The 20,237-nt window shown below is 44.9% G+C and overlaps 1 protein-coding gene across 1 annotated transcript in view; it reads left to right on the forward strand.

Moving 5' to 3' along the window:
- The window catches only part of LOC118785859 (protein diaphanous homolog 3-like), a 287,218-nt gene extending 273,688 nt beyond the window's left edge, over window positions 1-13,530 (forward strand). The window contains exon 29 of the mRNA XM_036540806.1: window positions 13,141-13,530. Coding sequence (XP_036396699.1) covers window positions 13,141-13,430 — 290 coding nt within the window. The 3' untranslated portion in view covers window positions 13,431-13,530. The remainder of the gene's footprint in view (window positions 1-13,140) is intronic.
- Window positions 13,531-20,237: the final 6,707 nt, after the last annotated feature.

A 20,237-nucleotide genomic window follows, 5' to 3' on the forward strand; every position in this document is an offset into this window, starting at 1 on the left:
AGAATCAGCAAGGGGTCCCGGGGAGGTCACGACCTATTTGACGGTGTACAAACTGCGAGGAATAATCTTTACCATCCCCTCCGTGGTCTCACAGGGAGAAATCTCTGTTTCTCTGCCCGTCTCCTGTTGACAGGCCAAAATGAATTTCAAACCCATCTTCTACCTTTGTCATTTGCTATTTGCTTCCAGGCTTGCCGGTGTTGTCCTGGTAATCAGGAAGGTAGATTATCGAGGGTGACAGTCTCAACCCAGATCCCGCCAAGCCCGAGACAGGCGGGGGGTGTGTGTGTGTGTGTGGGTGTGGGTGTGGAGGGGGGGGCGGGGTGCAGATGGAATTTCCAATTTGCCAAACAGTGCGCTGATATATATTTTTTTTCCCTCTGTAGCGGGAGGAGTTCTCCCTTACAGCAAAACTCTGTCAGCTGCCATCAGAGGGCCTTCCGTTGGAAGCCACTGGCACTTTGGAACAGGAGATATTAACATACCTGCGTCCGGCTTTGTTTCAGACAAAGATCGCTGTGCGGAAACCGTTGCTCCGCGCCAAGGCGCCGTGCGCCCCTGCGAAATATCTGCAAAGGATTAAGATGAGAAGCAGAGCCAGGTAAATATGATTTATGAACAAGCAAGAAAGAGAAGATTACGAATTCACAGAAGTGACTGTTATACACTATCGTCCCGCTGCAGTCTGGCACTGCCGCGCCGCTCCCTGCACTTGCTGCATGCTTAAACGATGTATAGCTTTCCGAATCTGCGAGAAATGCTCTGGCTCTGTAATCTGTAGCAGAGATAAGGCAAATGAAATGACCCTGTCTTTTGGTGTTTAATTCAACACTGGCACATTGCGGTGCTTCTATCATAAATGTCCTTGATACGGTCTCTGCGCTGTTTTCTGCTGATCTCAAACTCAGATCGCACAAACCCTTATTTTCCACATGGCCACCCAAAACACAAAAAATGTCATCTGAGCATTATTGGCTTAATTCGAAAGACAGATATTACTATTCAGTCAAGAGTGAACCCCGGTATTGTAGACTCTCTCTGTCCCTTAACTTATGTCAGTAACTCGGGAAGTTATAAATATGTTGGTAACTCAAGGGGATGTGCAAATATGTCATTAATTCTAGGTGAGGTGTAAATGTTTTGGTAACTAGGGAAGGTGTAAATATGTCAGTACCTCTATGGAAGTTAGGAATATGTCTAAGAGAAGATGGATAATGTAAAGTTCAAGACTTTCTAAAAGCCATAATACAAGACAGTGAATGGGTGCATCCACAGCATCTGAAGTAAGGCCGCTTCAATACTGCTTGGTCAGTTGCAGGATCTTCATGAAAAATGATTGTATACACTCTCACTCACATTACTCAATATATGCACACTCACTGTATAAATAGTGTGTGTGCATGCGTGTGTTATATACATTCATACATATATACACAGAATATAGTACATTTCCCTCGGTCCATGTGTTGATTTGATTATTTTCGGAGTGTGGCAGGAGGTAACAGTTATAGGTAGGCTGTGTGTTTGTGCCTCTCTGTGTACTCGTCTCAGGCAGAACAGAGGGAGGAGGGGGCAGTTGTCGTGGTGACAATGAGGGTGGATTATTGTGTCCAATTGTGCTGATATTGATTCGGTTTCCTGTCTCCATGCTTGGCGTGTCACAGTGTCTATGGGTATTAGTCTCTGTGACACAACGCCCCCCCCCCCCCCCCCCCCCCTGCTTCCTGGGCCAATCCGTCCACCTCCTGACCTCCCCTTCTATAAGGAAATGACCCCAGAGCAGTGCTGTTGGCAGAGAAACCATACAGCCTCTGTATAAAGGGCCTAAAGACCTTTAAGCAGCTTTGGCTGGGGGAAAAATGGGTTTCTTGAATGGCTGTCTCCTCCCTGTGCATTTTCGGGCTCCACAATGTAATTGTCACACGTAGCCTTGACCCTTGTATTGTTAGGTGACGAATCTTGTAATAATAAGAACAAGCAGTCACTTAATTTAGCCTAATTAATTTAACCAATTTGCTTCTGTGTGATTGTTGTTTTCATTTCTTTATTCCCCCCCCCCCCCCCCCCCCCCCCCACCACTTAAGTGAGAAACAAAGAACAGGCCAAGAGTGATGTTTTCCATGTCGATTCCATTTATCATATCACCAAAGGAAAGAAAATGGCAGGGCAGAGCGGTGTACAGCTCAGCTTCACTTTCTTCCTGTTGTTAATGAAGGTTCTCCACATTCAGCAAACATCTTACCGCAGTAGGAAAGGAAAAAAAAAAAAACAGTCGACATCTCAGTGCAAGGGGAGATGCTGCCTCATTCTCACCTTGCTCTTGCTCTGGGTGTGATCAAAGCCAGCGCCAGAGATTGTACTTGCCACAACTATTGTTTCTCACATGAAAAGAGTTCCTCAGCAGTGTAGCTGGGTTTCCTTCTGTGGAGTGTCAGTTTGGGGTCTTGTCTATCCTCTGAACCGTTTGTTTGTTTCTGTCTTTTCTCTTCTCTCCGCATCAGCAGGCAGCATTGGCCAGGTAATTAAAGGTGTTTTGCTCAAGGAGTGCGCTCCGAAGCCTTTGATGTTCCGTTACGTCTCTTGTTCCGCGGTTCCAAGATTAAAACTCTTTGCTTTCCGACGCGATGACCCCTCCGTGTCTGTTTCATAATTCATAATAGATGAGAGAGGTTTTTGTATCTTCAGAGATTTACGGTGAGTTGGCATACAAGATTACAGCGTTCCTGTTCTGTTCCTCTGACAATTTAAAATTTGAACAACAGCGGAGTGTGGAATGCTGCGAATCCCAATTTATTCTCACATTTTAAAAACAGCCAACGTGACAAGTCAGTACTAGAATAATTATTTGTGTATCACGTATACTTAGCCAACCACTTCTAGGCAGGAGTGCTCGCAGTGTCACTGCTGAAAAAATTAGGTAGCTAAATGTTACTGTTCCGTGTGTAGCTGGCCAGTTAGTCTTCCTTGCTTAAGATTTTATGGTAGCATCTCTGTCAAAATTAAAATATGCTTTATTAACTAGCTAGGAATCATGACTTGATATCTAGTGTCCATAATTCTAAGATCGCTGGGAGATGTAATACTTTCATAGTAGCCGGATACCTTTATTTCTAAAGTTCTCAACAGACAACAGAGGTGTTGTTTTGTTTTGGAATGATATGCACTATTATTATTATTATTATTATTATTATTATTATTACTATTATTATCATTATTATTATTGAAATGTAGTAAATACCCAGTTTAAACATCTTGACTGAAATAGAATGTCTATTAGTGTGCACTAATAGTTGCACTATATCAGTATAGTTGTATACTGTATATATAACTAGTATAGGCATATATCCAGTAGAGGCAAACTAATTTGTTAATAAGGGTATAACTGCATGCCATTATGCATTAGCTGCACTGTAATGACTATATATAGGGTTCAACAGCATACGCATTTTTTATGAAGGGTAACCTTTTGTATTGTATTTTGCTTGTGAGCTCACTGCCGTCTGACTTGACTTGCTCTGTGATGCAGTATTCAGCCAGATGGGAGGGTACGGTGCCGTGCTGTGATACAGTATGCTCGCCCGCTCCTCTTTGTCAGGGCTTTAAGCTGGGTCTCATACAGGACAGCTCCCGAGGCCAGAGCCGGGAACCTTTGTACCTTTTCCTGCTCAGAGGAGCGAGATGTTTTCGGCGGCTTGGTTTGTAGAGTAATGGAAGCGGATTGCTGGGGGCACATGTCCTGCGTGCCATCTGTAAACAGATCAAAGGTAACGCAAACCCTTTTGAATTGTAAGTGAAATAACTTGGCATACTTTGTGACCCTAAAACCCATCCAGACTGCTGCTCTCTTGCGATGGCGTCAGACTGCATCTTACTGCTGGATGGTTTTTGTTCTTTTTTTCATCCAGTGCTCGACTGTAAAAATGTCGTTGATATATTTTCCCTCGCTCTTATGAAAGGCACTTTGCATTTTCATAAAATTTCAGTGTCTGGTCTCCCCTTAAAGTCCCAGTGGCTAAATGAGATGTTTCTAATTGAAAGTAAATTAGGGGGTAACTATCTATTTTCGTTTGTTGTTACTGATGGGAATAAAACATTGACGTGTGAGATTCATGCAGCAGGTACTGGTGCGTGTCTTTTTAATTGCGTGTCTCGATTTTGCACGGCGGAACGGTCGCTCGGCGCGGGGCGGCCGCATGAAGCTCGGCGGTTAATTTGCGTCCTTTTCTCTTAACGGAATATCCGTGACTTCCAGTGAAGTCTAACATTAAGTCTAATTGCTCCGGAGCAGCGAGAGCCTGACCGCAGCGAGCCCCCGGAGCCAAACCGCCCATTAGCATGGCCCATAAGAGTGCCGCTTTTTGTCCTTTATTGTTTCCCTTAATGACGCGCCATAAACCCGGTCCTGCAGCTGGGGGGGGGGGGGATGCTTTGCGTGTCCCCCGGAGAGGTGAGCATCCAAATTTCATCAGCGGAGACTGAGGCGATGTCAACGGGTGCGCCGTTCTCAGGGCACCTCATGTTTATGAAACTGACGGCCAGGACGTTCTCCTTTTCTTTCATTCAGTTCCTCCTCGTCATTTTCTTTCTCGTCTTCCTTTTGTTTCCCTGCTACGGCAGCTTGCTTGTTTACTGTAGGAGGCGTCCCAGTGGTCTGTTTGTATTTTTGATCTGTCTGCCGGTGCTGTGTGTCTTTGCACAAGACTCGGTGTATCCCTGAATTACACAAAAAATGATTTTTTTTTTCTTTCACTCTGGGTCAGTATCAAAGGTGGAATCTGAGAATATTCCCATGAAGAATTAGGACCAAAGGTGTGTGAGTGTTGCTACCCATGTGCGTTTGGCGGGGTATTACCCGCACCCCCGCCGTTTGTCCTCTCCTGTTGCCCCACACCTGCTGAGACCGAGAGAGAGTGTGAAATTACCCCATGTGAGGATTCTCTCCCCCCCACCAGGTTGGGAGGTGGTGCATTGCAGAACAGTTCGGTTTTCCCTGTTAGATTAATCTTCATCTATGATATACACCTATTACACTCCAGTGCTGCTGTAGTCAACATCAAATCCTGCTGGAGCATTGCCTACCACATTGTAAGAGACAGAGTGAAGGATTTAAAAAAATGCATTGGTATTTGTGCACCTGCTTTTTTTAATGATCAAAAAAGGTGTAACTGATTCCTGCATTTTAATGGTAGGGAATCCAAGTTTTAGTGATTCAGTTGACTGCTTTCGCAGGCAGAAGTCAATATTTGTAGCATCTGTCTCATAATTAGACTTTTATCAGCAACAAGAGTTTCACATAATCTCATTAAGGGAGATTTTTACATTCATTGTTATTCTCCTCTTCATGCATGGCAAGTGCTGTCTGGAAATCTCTCCTTAGACTAGTAAATAAACAAATGTACTTATTTTTTCATATTTGAAAAGAACAAGGGCAATCTGGGGACAAACTAGTGTAGGCACAGCAATGAGTGTTGACCTTATAAATACACGCCTTATCGCTATCGCTGAAAGACTCATTATAGATTATGAGCTAAAACAATTCTGCTCATTTCCACAACAGTGCCAGGTTTAATTAAATACATGTGACCTTCAGTGTTGCGTTAGATTTTCAGAATTGAGGTGAATCTCAGGTCTTATTGACCAAATGCGATTATAGACACAATTTGATTAAGCGTACAGTTGTCGTTATTATTGTTCAAGGCATAGTTATCTGTAAACACAGACCCACCATAATGACTTGCAAAGGTAATTTTGTCACCTTCAAAATGTTCCATGCATCAGTCAGTTATTGAATAACACATTACTGCGAAAGCAGAAACAATGAACCATTGGGGATTATGCTAGCAGTGTGGAAATAAGTGCCCTGAAAGGCTATATGTTGCATCCTGCTTGTATTTTGCTGATCCTAATTGGTGAGCTTGGAGCTGTGATTAACATTCATGTTGTTTATTTCAAACCTAACTCTCCAGCTGCATCGGTGGGAAGCTTCTTTTTACAGAGAGACTGATTGTACATTGCAGACGGCCCCAGCCATCTTCCGCTGGTTTTAGCGCTGATGAACAGCAATGTTAAGCCAGAATTAACTGGAAGGGTCAGCTGGAAGAGAGTGCACTATTCATCAGGCTGGGGCCACTTTACTGACCTCTAGTGGACAGCTGATGTTACTTCGGGAGCAACTCAATCGCCTACTGTGCTGGTCAGCAAGTGAAGGGCAAGACTGTTTTCAGGGCTGCTTTGTCCAGTTACAGTACAAAAAAGGAAATACAACAAATGTCTGACGTTATAGTGGGCTGTGTACATTTTGTTGACCAAACACACAAGTTCTGGGACCCTTGACCTTATGAATCACAATGTTAAATGGAGACAAACATGGCCAAATAAGGTCAAAGCAAAGCAACACAGCATCCATCTTGTATGAACCTGTATCTGGATCTGTACTTTTTTGCTGAAAGCCCACAGCTTATGTGAGCAGTGCAGAGACGAATACAAGCTGCTGTCCATAGCTGTCATATGAAATGGTGATCGGTCATTCAAGACTGACTAGAGTTGAAGGATGACCAAAGCTTGTTTCGCTGCTGAATAAGTCAATACAACACATGAGGCAAATCCTGAAAGGAGACTACTCTTGGGGACCGGCTGTTTACCAGAACTGCTGTGTGTCTGCTCCACGCATGACGTAGTTAGCAGTAATGTGATATGGCATGTGGAATTTTATTTATAGGGCAGACAAACCAGTAAGAAAGGTTTTAGAGGTTTTTGAGTGGGTTGATCTTTTTAAATATTCAGCTTCAATGAAATATGGAACATGACTCTCGGCTGTTTTGAATTTATAAGCACTGTATGTTTCACAAAAGGAGAGGTGCACATTGAAGGCTGTCGAAATCGGTTTCCATGCAGAATACAAACTATTGTGAATAAAGGTAGCTCTCTAAAGACATGAAAGATAGGGGAGGGGGGTGTGGGGGGGGACAGAGGAGAAAATAACTTCAATGGAAAGTTCAAAAGAAAAATGTATTTTTGATGTGGAAGCAATCAGCTTGATCAGAATTTTAAGACTACAGTAATTGATCGTCGTCGGTATATTATACACCAGGTACATTTTTGAGCCTTTCCTCACACGTTATTGCCGCGCCATGTTTTTGTGCCACTTAGTGCATAAATTAAAGCAGTATTGATAGATGCTCGAAGTTCTCTCTCCTTACCTCTGTGCTTGCGCGCTTGTCAGCAGTTTCATCTCCGTCATTTGATTTTTTGCTCATTAACTAAAATGACTGAAATCGGCCAGGAAGGCGGAAAAGCGGGCGCTCAAGGAGCGAACGGGGGCCCCGACGAGCAGGTAATCAATATTACTCCTCTCTCTCTGACAGCGGAGTGGGAGTGAGAGAGACACCCTGGTGTTTGCGCAAGTGAAAAAGGGATATACATATTCATTTTCCCGCACTGAATTTCACAGCAACCAACAGTAAACAACAAACAGCAGCCGACCGTGCTCGGAACCCAAGGGTGTTGTGGAGAGGCGTTCTGGCACTCTCTCTCTCTTTTTTTTTTTTTCTTTCCTTCCTCCCGGTTTTGTTGTTTTAATATGGGCTGAGATACCTGGTGCTTAATCCCCTGTCTGCAGTCCCCGTTCGCGGGTGGCGCTGCCTTTTTTAAAGCGTCAAAGCTGTGCGTCTGCATGCCGCTGCCACCACCGCCGTCGACTGTCTCATTGCTCACAGCAGCGGCGGTTGGAAGGCAGACGTGAGCATTATGCAGCGGAAAGTGAGCGGGCTTCCTCATGCAGTTCAAACAGTGCTATGGCAGAGCGGGGGTCCAGGCCCGTCTGCAGCTCCGCCAGGCTCTTGGGGTCAGCACCCAGCGATAACGGCCCCGCTGATAGCGCCTGATTAGCGCCGCCTCCGCAGCCAGTCAGTCGCACCTGTCCATTTCCCTCCAGAGAGGCAGCGCCTCTGTCGGGCGGCCCGCCCGTGCGCCTGCCGCCCGCGGTGATGGGCGACACGGCCCCAGCCGGATCTCTCTGATAGGCCACCCCCGCTAAAGAGCAGCAGCACAGTGTCACGCTCCACTGCCCATGCGGGGTCACGGCCAGAGTGACCCGTCCAGACTCAGGCCAGGGTGAGAGTTCCCCCGTGTGTGTGTGTGTGTGTGTGTGTGTGTGTTGGTTGGACACTCGCTTCAGTCTGTGAGAATCATGGCTAAATGACCCTGAAATCGTAGGGATGCTCTGAAGATCAGAATGATGATCTGAGATAAAGGCACTCTGATTTTTTTGGACAGCTCTGTGTGAAAACCATTTAAGTAATATATATCCTATAAGTGTTTTATGGGTTTTATGTGTTAGTAAAAAGTTACATGGAAAGAAGTCTGTGTTGGGCATAAATTAAACTAAAGATAACTCCTTCAATAAAACATCTGAAAACTGATTTAAAGTGAATGGGGTATTTTTCCTTGGTGGATATAATACCCTGACACAAGTCCGTGCCAAACCAAGTAAAAGTCATTCCACAAACCACACCTTGGATTCAGAGCCAATCAAATTTGCTTATTTGGCTGTTCATCATACAAAATACATGTTGATTATTTGTTTACATGGATATTTTATCTGTTGGCCAACAGCAGATTTCATTTCGTATGGTTAAAGATGTTTTATCTCAAAATCATCAAAAGGCATATTTGATGGGAGTTTTCTACTCCCTTAACAAATGTAATTTGATGACATTCATTTGACTCTCTGGGTTCAAATAATCATTAAACCATTTCAATTTCTAATTAATTTTTCAGTGGCATTGAATGCAGGGGGATTAGCGGTCCCTGTTGCTGTTCTTGCTTCATTGCTGTGATCGTACAATACCAGTAGCCTGTACTGCTTCCAGCCTGTCTGTCAGTGAAAGCGAAGAGGAGACGGGCAGTGAAACCCTTCTCTAAATTATGCCTCTTTACCCACATTACCCATTCCCTTTCTGGATCTCAACAAAGACTTTGCGCTGTTAAGTACATGCTTAGAATATCGTTAAGTGAAAAATAAATAAATAGAAAGATAAATAAATAAAAGCATTTTTAAAACCCCATTTCGGCAGTGGAAAGATTTTTGATGTGAAATGCAATAGGACAGGATTTGGGTTACTTTGCCGGTTTCAGACCACTTTTGATTCCTTTTCCTTTTCCTTTGTTTTCGTGTTTTTTTTTTTCTTACTAGTAGATTTTGTAGATTTCCTGTTGGCTGCTTTTAAATGAGTCATGTTGCAGATGATATCCTTAATTACTGTTAAATCTGTCCACGGACATGCCCCAACGTGCCAGTCACTGCTGTGCGTCCTTCAACGCGACAGTTTGAGGCATAATTGTACCGTCATTTTGATTTATGGTTCAGATTTTTTTTTCCCACCCACCTCCCCCCACCACCCCCGGTCACTTTTCCTTCCTCTATCCGTGTTTGCTTAGCAAGCGGATCGTGTTGTTTTGTATGCAGCTAATCGCGCTTTTGAGCACATAAATGCATCAATTAACGCACTGGGTGCGTAAGCGTTTCCTGCCAGCTCTGCACGTTTATGGAAGCCCGCCTGACCTTGTCGCGGGGGCGTCGGCCGCGGCCACGCACCAAATGCAGATAAACGAGGAAAGACAGAGGGTCTGGGGTGGGGGGGGGGCCGGGGGGGGGGGGGGTGAACGGATCATAAAGCTAAATTTAGTTATCAACAAAGGGCATTACAGCTCTTTTGAAGGATGTTACCATTTTAGTGTTTCACAGCTCTGCTAAGTAGGGGGAATTTATGAGGACTAAAACTCCATCTGCTAAGGTGATTTCCTACAGTGGATTTAAAATCCCTCTTTGTAATTGCAGTGTGAGGTATTAGAAACGTGGAGATCCCCTCCTCTAATGAAGCACTTTTGGCAGTAATTCAGTTTTCCGCCAGACAGCGGTGTGTAAAGTGCCCGGTGGGGTCTAGCTAGCTCACGTAAGAGACGAGGAACGGGCAGCGTGGCACAGCGGTTAAAGCGTCCCTTCCTGCTTTCTCCTCGTTCATCAGCAAATCAGGGGCTTTCATGCCACTCTTTATTCCTCGGGCTGTGGCGAACCCCTCACTCAACCTTCCGATCTGGTCTGATTTTCGAGATTTCGCAGAGGGACCGCCACCAAAGTCTGTGTCAGGCTGTCATCTCTACAGGGCCAAATGAAGGGAAACGCACAAGCCCCTGTCTCTTCCGTCGGCAGTAATTAGCCTTCTATCCATTAGACACCACAGACACTGAAGGTGTGGGCTATTTTTGTCTCCCTGACTTTTTGTTCAAACACAGACTGTCTTCCAGGCCAGTGTGCAGTACGACCGATTTGCAGGATGTCAAGGAAGGGGTTGGCTGGAAGTTCAATTGTATTAAGAACGAGTGTGTAGGCCCTTGCGTTCATGGAGTAAAGAACATTGGAATACATTAAGTCCAGTTTCCACTGTTACGCAATCATTCTGCTGTAGCTCGTGCCAGTGCAACAGAACATGCACAAAATGCTTACATTTGGAAAGGATGGAGAACGTTCCTGTTACATTCACACGCTAGCCTCCAGAGAGTGAAATGATATATTGTAATGTGCAGGATGTATATTTTTTAAAATAACATAATAATCAAAACAATTATTGAAAAGCTAAAATAAATTGGAAATGTCTGAGATGGGGCACCTGAATCTCTTCTTCTCTCTTGCCACACCTACAGATTTAATCTTCACATTCAAATGACACATTGATGAACAATTTTTAACTCCATAAACTTGAAAAAGGACAGTAGTATTATTACGGATCTCAGTTGGATAGTGTGCTATGCTGGTCTTTATTTGTGTGCTATGCCTGTGCCTCTGGCTTAGCCAATACGCCCATGACAGAGTGAGTCATGTGGTCTAATGTGGTGAAGTTTGAGAAACGAGAAAGAGAAGACATTTGATTCTAATATCATTGCTAATGCAAATGGAGCAAATGATCCCACAAGCCTCTTCTGAATCCTTCCTGCTCCATACAGTTTCAATGAAAAACGACTATCAGCTCTTCTTGTACACAAATTACTTCCATTCCAGTGACGGCACTTTCTTAAAAAGCTACTGCTGTCCTTAATGCCATTTTAAAGAATGCAGTAATAGTCAGAGGTTTTGATGTATGGCCAAATACTGAGTACATTTCATTGGAAAACAGCAACAAAAAAGGGCATAAAAAAACATGCTCTGTTCAGCTGTGAGGACAAAGGCCACGTCTAATTCCTGGCCTGTCCTTTTCCCTCTTTCTTCATTCTGAAGAACAGCTATTTCATGACCGAACTGCAAGCTCTAAAACCAGTATTGTCTGACTCATGTAACCTTCAAAACAGAGCGGGCAGGACCCAGCTGACCTCGTCCTTCAAGCTTCCGGCTTGACTCGCTGCCTTTTAAAAGAGTTTGAAAGAAAGCGGCGCCGGCAAGATGGCGGACGGTGCCCCGCCCTGCTGGCGGCCCAGCGTCAGACTTTTCAACAGATCGGTTTGATTTGAGCTCGTGAGAAGTTGACGGATTGATACCCTGATTCCGCCTGGCAGCTTGACAAGGAAACTCACGGGTGTAGCCTGGTGGCAGCTGGCTGAGGGAGTTACAGGTGAGAAAAAGAGAGAATCAATGCTACAACAGCAACAGCAGACAAAGAGATTAATGAGAACGGAGCGGGAAGGACCGCAAAGGAAAGGCCGGGGTAATTGGCCTTCTGCGCAACGGCTTCTGCAGACGTCTGGAGCAATCTGAGGACCTTTAACTTTTAGCTTAGTTTACAGACAGGTAGATTGGTTTGTTTAGACCATGCAGTAGTGAGAACTGAATAATGAGATTCGCTTCATCTTAATCCTAGCGTGATGGGTTTTTTTGGGGTGGTGGGGGGTGAGTTTTTTCGTCTTTTATTTGTTTTATTTCTCGTTATCATATCGTCTCCCCCCACCCCGCAGATAAACGAGTGCGAGGCTCGCTCCGACAGCCCCATCCTCTTTCCCATGGAATGACCTGGAGATGATTATTCCCAGAAATGTGCAGAGATTATCCGAGTGACCGCGTAAAACAGTCATCCATCACGCCTGGCCCCCTTGGTCAAGAGATGACAGCGCAGTAAATACCGTCCTCAGCCGCCTTTTAATGCTCAAGCTGTTTTTGGTACGGGGTTCTCAGCGCGGCCATAAAACACGCTGTCACCGGCGAGGGCCCGTGCTCCAAAGCCATTACAGATGGACTGATAGAACATCTTTTACAGAATAACCGCCAAAACTTTAAATGTCATGTCAACTTTGTCCAAGCCGTTTTTTTTTCCCCCCAGCCCGCTCAAGGTCGCATGAATATGGATTTTGCCTTTTTATCTGTAAAGTTTAAGATCTGCTCAGGGAATGTGATTCATAATGCACGTTGGTTTTGGAAGGGAAGGGGGTGGGGGGGTTGGGTGGGGGCCGGGGGGGGGGAGTGGGAGTTTCATTCAGACGCTACAGGGTGAAGTCAGTCAGCCTCATCCATTCCATCATAGGCCCGGTGCCACAGTCTGCTGAAGACGATAAGTCAAGATCACTGTCAGTTATTAGCAAGCCCATGAAGAAAAATCAGCCAGGAAGGAGAATTACCCTTGCTGGAGGATTAAAAAAAAAAACGAGGGGGCGGGGGCTTCATGTGTCACATTGTGTCCTAAAGAGCATTCTGTTGACAAACTAAGGTGAGACTGTGGAGGCTGCCCGCCCCACTCTTCTGTGCAGAAATGTGAAATTTAAATGAGCCATTAATGGTCTGCTTCCTACATCAGGATCATTTATTTCCTCGGGCTCGTTCATGGTGGTGTTGGTGGGGGGGGGGTGTGGGGGGGGGCGCGGGTAACGCCACTTCAGAACAGGCCCTTGTTTGGCTCAGTATTCGGCTCCCTTTCATTATTTTAGTGGAGTGCAGTGGCAGTTATTTGCATGATCCTCTGATTGACACCTCCTCGCCTCCTGTCTGGATCTCCCCTCTGCACATCGGTACCCTCTGTCTAATTTCGCTCTTTCCGTACAGAACACTGTCAGAGTGCTATAGAGTTTATGAGATCTCCTCTCATTTCTCTTTATATCTCTCTCTCTCCCTTCCTCTCCCCCTCTCTCCTCCTCTCTCCCTCTCTCTCCCCTCTTCTGCAGAAAACCAGAAGGCACCTTTGCAAAGGTCACGGTCTCGGCAGAATATCAATTTCAACTCGACAAGAGCGCCCATCGCCAAGGATCTTAATTACGAGGCTGATCCTCATTCATCTGCAGCCCGCAGCAAAGCACCAGCGAAACAGGAGGCCCACAACAACGCAGCCAGCAGAGAGAGGGAGAAGGAGAGGGAGAGGGAGAGGGAGAAGGATGGAGAGGCACAGCCTGTTACCTGCCCCTCTAATGGAGAGAGTGATGTGGAGGCCCTCCTTGCCAGATTGAGGGCCCTGTAGTATGTTCCAGGGTGTACTCCCCACCTGTCTTTTTACCCGTAGGGGTGGTCTACACACACGCACACACACACGCGCAAACACACACTCACACATACACACATACACACATACACACACACACACACACACACACTCACACTCACACTCACATACACACACACACTCACATACACACACACACTTACCAGCAGTTCACCCTCTCCAGACCTTTCTAGTCTATACCACCCTCTTTCCTGTAATTTGTACTCTCCCCCATGTTATCAGAGGTGTTTCGTTGACACACCCTCCAGGGTAACTTCCTGAAGTCTTTGAACTCATCACAACCAAGTTCAAAGTCACCATTTGTAATGAACACAGGTCTAACAATTAACCTTTCCTCCAAGCTCCCTGACCTTTCTCATTGAGACAGGCATTTTGTTCAGAACCATTTGAATGATATTGCAGAGGTTAAAAATGAATTCCTTTTTTAAACACTGCCGCTGTTCTCTTTATAGATTAAAAAATCTGCTCTTTGCTAATGATATCCAGTAAATACCAGGTTTTGTGAAAATGCAATGAAAGTACACATTTAATACTTACATGAATATCATTTCACTTGATATCAGCCCATTGTATGCAAGTGTGTTTCTGACAGATCTTTTTCTTAATGTTGGTGTGGAATGTACATGCATCGCAGGTGATGATAAACCGCTTGGATAAGGAAAATGGTTTCCCAGTTTTATATAACCTCTTAAAACTAAATGCCAAAATGCTAGACTCTCGTAGTCACATGATGTGGGAAATTAAGCAGATTATGAGCAACATAAAGAGATCTTTACTGCTGATTGTATCTTCTTTTTTATCTCTCTTTCTACGGCTTTTAGGATCTGCACATCAGTTTGTGACTATATATAGTAAAGGATACTTTTTTTATTGATGTTAACAAATGGGAACGGTATCACATATCTGTAACATTTGTCTCCTTTGTATCTTAGTTGTAAAACCTTAGATGACAATTAGTCTTTGGATCACACATTAAGTCATATAATGCAATGTAGGGAAATTAAACTATTGTCTGTTGTGGGAGTGTTATAATAAAATGTATATACATTTATATTGTAAAAAATAAAATAATATCATATAATATGTACATGTACTTCAATATGCAAATCAAGGTACATTTTTGTATTCTTTATATAAATGTAACTACTATAGATTGTTGGTGGTCTGTTGTAATGGCATCATTTAGCTTGAAGAAAAACCTTTAAACCGTTTGTCCCTTTTATACAGAACACTGTTTTTCATGTAATTCCTGAGACTTTACCAAGCCAAGTATTTATAAACTTAATGCTTATACTTGCTGAGGAAAAGTTAGATCTATGCAAAAGTGTGCTGCGTGTGTGTGTGTGTGTGATGGTATATATCTGGCTAAAATAAAAGGTGATTCATGTTGTCTTGGGAAAGCCTGCTTGAAATCCTGAAGAGCTGGCTGACTCTCAGTCCCTTTTCCTTTCATTATCTCTGTGTGATTGGACATGTTATTACATTAAGCAGATTCATCTGGTAATTTGTAAGCACTTCCCTGTTGGGTCTGGATAAATGCGTTTTTGTGGTGGGGTGTTCAATTCGATTGAGACACCAAGGGGATTTTCACAGTTAATTGTCATAAGCTTCTCTCGGGCTCCACAAATGTGATTATCTATTCACAAAATGCAATAATTAGACTTAAATTCGGGCAAGACAACGAAATCTATTTCTGAGTGATTTTTTTTTTTCCTCTTTGACTTAGTTAATGCAATCGTATTCTCTTATTACTTGCTCCAAAACACCATGAGTGTTTAATTAGGGGATAGCGTTGTGAATGAAAGAGCTGCTTTTGTAGTGTCATTTATACAATAAAAAAGCAAAACTCTTTGCGAGTATGGCTCTTGTTTTTGCGTGGGGTGCCAGATAATGTATTGGAAACATTAATTGGATCTCACTTTGTCATTCAGCCACGCTCATTAAGGAGGAAAATGATTCGACTGGTGAGACGCTCCATGGATGTGAACCTCATTTTCTGCATCAGTACCTATTAGGTAGTTCACCTAAGAAAACACTATCCGCAATCATCCGTTTTTGATGTATTATAAATAATAATTACCATAATTTCTAAAAGGTATGGATCCCGTTTTTTTTTAATGAATCCGCCAACCGGAGTCGGGGGACTCTGCGGAGCGCGTGCTGCGCCCCGGAACAGTTTGGGATTATTCAGACTTTTCCTGTGTAGGCAGTGGAAAATGAGGCAGTAATTGCGGAGCCGCTGGTTTTGCGGAGCGCTGTGTCCCCGCCCGCGAGTGTCAGCCGGTGGAGAGGAGGGTAGCTGGGATACGACTCACGCGGCGCCTTACCTCTGTGGTGCTGCGCGCAAATGGGGCTCGTTTGGGAAGGTTCCCGTTCCCTGGGTTCTGTGTCTGATACGCACGTTATGATCCAATCTGCTGATTGGCTGAGACGCCTTCCAGGAAAAGGAGAAAATAACACACAGCCCTAGATTTTCACAGGTAGAAATGACCTACAATAGAGGGAAATGTTCCCAAAGTCTGACCTCAGTTTTAGATTAAAAAAAAAAAAAAAAAAATTCTCTTGGGAGCACAGCAACGGTGTTCAGGTACATCAGTTTCTATTTCAGAAAATCTACCTGCCATCATCATACTCCTTACAGCCTCATAGATGGGAGATACTTTGGTTAAACAGGAAAAATCATATTTACTAGACTGCCAATGTTACTATTTATACCTGAAAGGGTATTAATATTCCTGGGGTCTTCTGAATTTCTTGAGATTCTTGAGATTAACCTTTCAGACCATAACTGTAGTCCAGTGTGAATCTCTGTGTCCATACCTTTTGTCTACGCTTCAGCAGACAATACAACGGTGCATTCAGTATCTGAGCTGCAGAAGATATTTCTGGCTCCTTCACATCCTTGCAAAAAAAAAAAATAGGTGGAGTCCACAGTTGTGATGCAAACAGATGTTCCCTCTGCATTTCACAATGAGAGTAAACACATTTGTGGCGCAGAATTACCTTCCATTCAATGTTCAGATGCAATAAAATGCACTCCACTGATGGGGGATGCCTCCTGCTCCAAGCAGTGTCTGTGTCTTTCTTCACAGCTGGCCAGACTCGGTGCCTATAGGAGGTGACAGGTACCAAGTGAAGGTGGAACACTCACAGCTGCAGCTTTAATTTGAACACGCATTTGGAAATTGGAGGGGGACTGAAAAATGTCTCATGCTCTTCACCTTCATTTGGATAATTCAAAGGCAGGTTTAATTCATTGATCCGGCTCTGTCACCTTCTCGAGGTCATCGAGTCGGCCATTGACTTGGTATTTGACTTGATGGACAAGAACATAGTCCTCACCTTCTTCCTCACCACTCTGTAGCAGACTGACTCACTTAATAACTCATTAATTCACTCATTAAATCACCTGCAGGTAATTTGTCTGTTCTCGCATATATTTATCAATCACATTTTGCAAGAAGCCAGGGAATTTTTTTTCTTTCAGTTTTTCCCATTCAGTTTTGCTTTCTTTTTTATTTTATTATTCCCCCTGGAAACAGCATCCTGTGAAGAGCTCTGTGACAATCTACTTGTTAAGGGCACTTTGCACAACAAAAGTTGCACCACTGATTTTAAAGCCAGTACAGCAAGTATGCTGTTCCAAATCCTTAAAACTTTGCAGGTGCGCAGTGTTAATATCTTTGATGGAAATTGTTGTTTTTCTCTTTTTCGGTTGCATCCTCCCTCCCCTGCCATACCATGTTTTTACCCATAATAGTGCTACCTTGCTTCAACTGCCAAGATCCCCTCATGTTACCTTGGGGTGGGCTGAATTACAGTGCTCCTCCACCCCTACAGTCAAACACAGCACTACACAGTGGCCTGCTCTGCACTTTTCATCCACAAGTCCCTCACCACTGACACACAACTTTAGTGTGTGTGTGTTTTCATCCCCTGAAGAGAAAATTGTATATACAGTACCTTACTGTGTGTATCTGTAACGTGTTCCATTAGGACACCTCTCTGTCCGCAGACAGGCCCGGTCTGATCACATCTCATAGCTTGTAATGCGATCGCTCTCGCTGAAGAAGAATCATTGCTCTTCATTTCCTGCTGTTTCCACTGCAACTGTGGATTGAATTCCATCTCATAAGAAGCGAGACGTGGATGGCCTGAAAGACAGGGAAGAAAGGAAGACGGAGGGAGAGATCTCCCAGGCACAAAAGCGCGGCTTCACTTCTCCATGTGAGAATTAAAGTCCTGCCACTTTGGAAACCGAAATGAGACAGTAAGCAAAAATAAAGTACATTGTGACATGCCGCCCTCCTGAAACGCTATTGTGTTGGGGCCAGTTAACCATCTGTACCTCTGACAGCATCTTGTTCCTTGTTTTCTCCAATGACACCATCTTCAGCGACTTGCTGTCCACACAACCCTTGTTAACAAATGCAAATGTTGAACAAAACAGGATGCCACTGGACAAGCTTAGACATTTTATGTATTATAATAAATATTAGGCCAATAGCGCTACAGTCTATTAAATATAAATCTATTGTCACTAATGGAGGTTATTAATGATAAATGCTTCATATGTGGTGAAGTTTCTGCGGATAAACTGGGTTGTTCAGCTATCTTCATTTTTCTGTGCCCGTCATTCCCTCCCTCCTTTCTACTCCCGGTGTCCTGGCAGTGAGGGAGGTGAGGGGTTCCTGCGCTTCGATTTGAATATTACAGCGTACATCACAGGGCTCTGACAGAACTCCATTAAACCCCTCTCAGGGCCTTTAATGAAGAATGCCATCTTGTATCCATTAGAACCCATCCGCCGTGCTCTGACAGGCTTTGGTCCACGCTCCTCCACGAGCCCTCATGGCATTACGCAGCTGAAAGGGGACGCAAATGAGTTTCAGGGGGCCCCCCGCCCGCACGCCGCGGACACGCCTGAGCGATATCGGCCCCCGTCACTGTGCCTGCCGGGCAGAGGGGCCGAGCGACGGACGTTTCGGGGGGGCCGGGGGGAGGGGGTATGGCGCAGCCACCTTCGGGTGACCTTTCAGAGTTGACAAAAGCCCGGCTGGGTCGGATGGGCCTGGTGCAACACTAAAAGTGATTCCGCGGATGACTCCCGAAGCAGAGCCGGGCAGTGTCACTGTGAGTTAATTTATAGAGACAGGCTGGGGAGAGGAGGAGGCGGGGGGGGGGGGGGGGGGGGCAGTCAACAGAATGCCCTGGAGAAGATTCGGCCATTTCGGTGCCTGTTTCCGCAGATGCACACAGCGGTGCACTGCAAGTGTTTTAAGAAATGTTTCTTGAGATTCCCACGCCTGGTTTTCAGACCGGAGCAGGAATAAAGATTATCTGTTGCATAATCTTGATGATACACATAATGTGCACGCCTTGCTTGCTGTCAACATTATCAGTGAAATGACAGTTTTTTTGGAATTTAATTCAAAAATGAAAAGAAAATCCTGAGTCAGGTGTGTGTCCTGCTACATCTTCTTGCGTCTTTAAGAGACCAAAAATAGATGTTGAAATGATTTGGCCACGGCTCCGTGTCTGTTGGCAGGACTCTTACACGAGCGCCGCATGCTGTGAATTAGTGTCTTTTTTGTGTTGTGCTGTTGAATTTGAAAGGGCTGCAGTTTTTCTGTCTGCGTTGTTGGACGTGAAATCGCCGAGCAGACGGCGCTTAAGTAATGGCACGTGCCAGGCCTTCCTGTACTGCTCTCCACCAGACTGCGGAGAGCTCGCAATTAGCGGCTCTTCCACACGCGTACGAGGACGGCATCTGCCGTGTCCTGGAACAGGCGTGCCCGGTCCGGCTCTGCCATTGCGTCACGTGACCCCCGTTTTACTTTGACGAGAGGGGTCCGCGTCGTGTGGAGATCACACGCCGAACCGCGCTGCTTGAAACGTGCAAAGTTCCCTGTTACTGATAAATTTCATTTCTCCCGTAATTGTTGAATACTTGCCTAATAAAGAGGAACGCAGCATATTGTGAAACAGATTGCAATCTGGAGGTTTAATTGGATACTCTATGAATGCTTTTTTGTGGGTGTATGTTTTTTTCAAGTTTTGAAAAATGACTATTAAAAAAGGTTATCACAGCTTTGCCTAATACAGAGAGATCTTTTGTGAAGTGGCTTTTTCATAACGCATGAGGTAAATATCCCCACAGCACTTCTGGGTGCAGTGTATTACAGTACAAATTATTACAAAGGCGTTTTCCTGCAAATGTACAAAGTACTATTCAATATGTACATTAGAGTGAAATATACTTTGAATTTGAATTTGTAGCACATTTTGCATCATTCTGACGCTCTCCCTGTCCCGTCCACCCAGAGTGAGACTGATGAGCGAGAGCGCCCGCTTCCTGCGGGTGTCAAACCGACCGTGCAAGGCGACCAGGGAAACAAGGATGGGCACCTCACGCCCCCCTGTACCAATGTTTACCCTCCGCCCGCTAACGGCCCCCTTAATCGTAAATCTCCGCGCTCTCACCTCCCCTTGTTCCTCTGCTGACGGTACAGTATTGAATAATTGCCGTGTCTATCAACGGAAAATCCTTGAGCCGTGCCTGGACCAGCTGTCTGACATATAATAAATAAGGTGTTTGGCGGATGCCAGCCTCACGCTGTGCGAAACTGCGCATCCCTGCCCCCCCGCCGACGGGGAAAGTAACTCTGCTACACTGGGCAAATGTTAAGTGACAGGGAAGAGTGGGGGTGGTGGTGGGGGTGGGGGCAGGGTGGGGTGGGAGCGGGGGGTTTGCTGGCCTTATGT

Source organism: Megalops cyprinoides, chromosome 11 (assembly GCF_013368585.1).
Source record: "Megalops cyprinoides isolate fMegCyp1 chromosome 11, fMegCyp1.pri, whole genome shotgun sequence".
NCBI classification, from domain to species: domain Eukaryota; kingdom Metazoa; phylum Chordata; class Actinopteri; order Elopiformes; family Megalopidae; genus Megalops; species Megalops cyprinoides.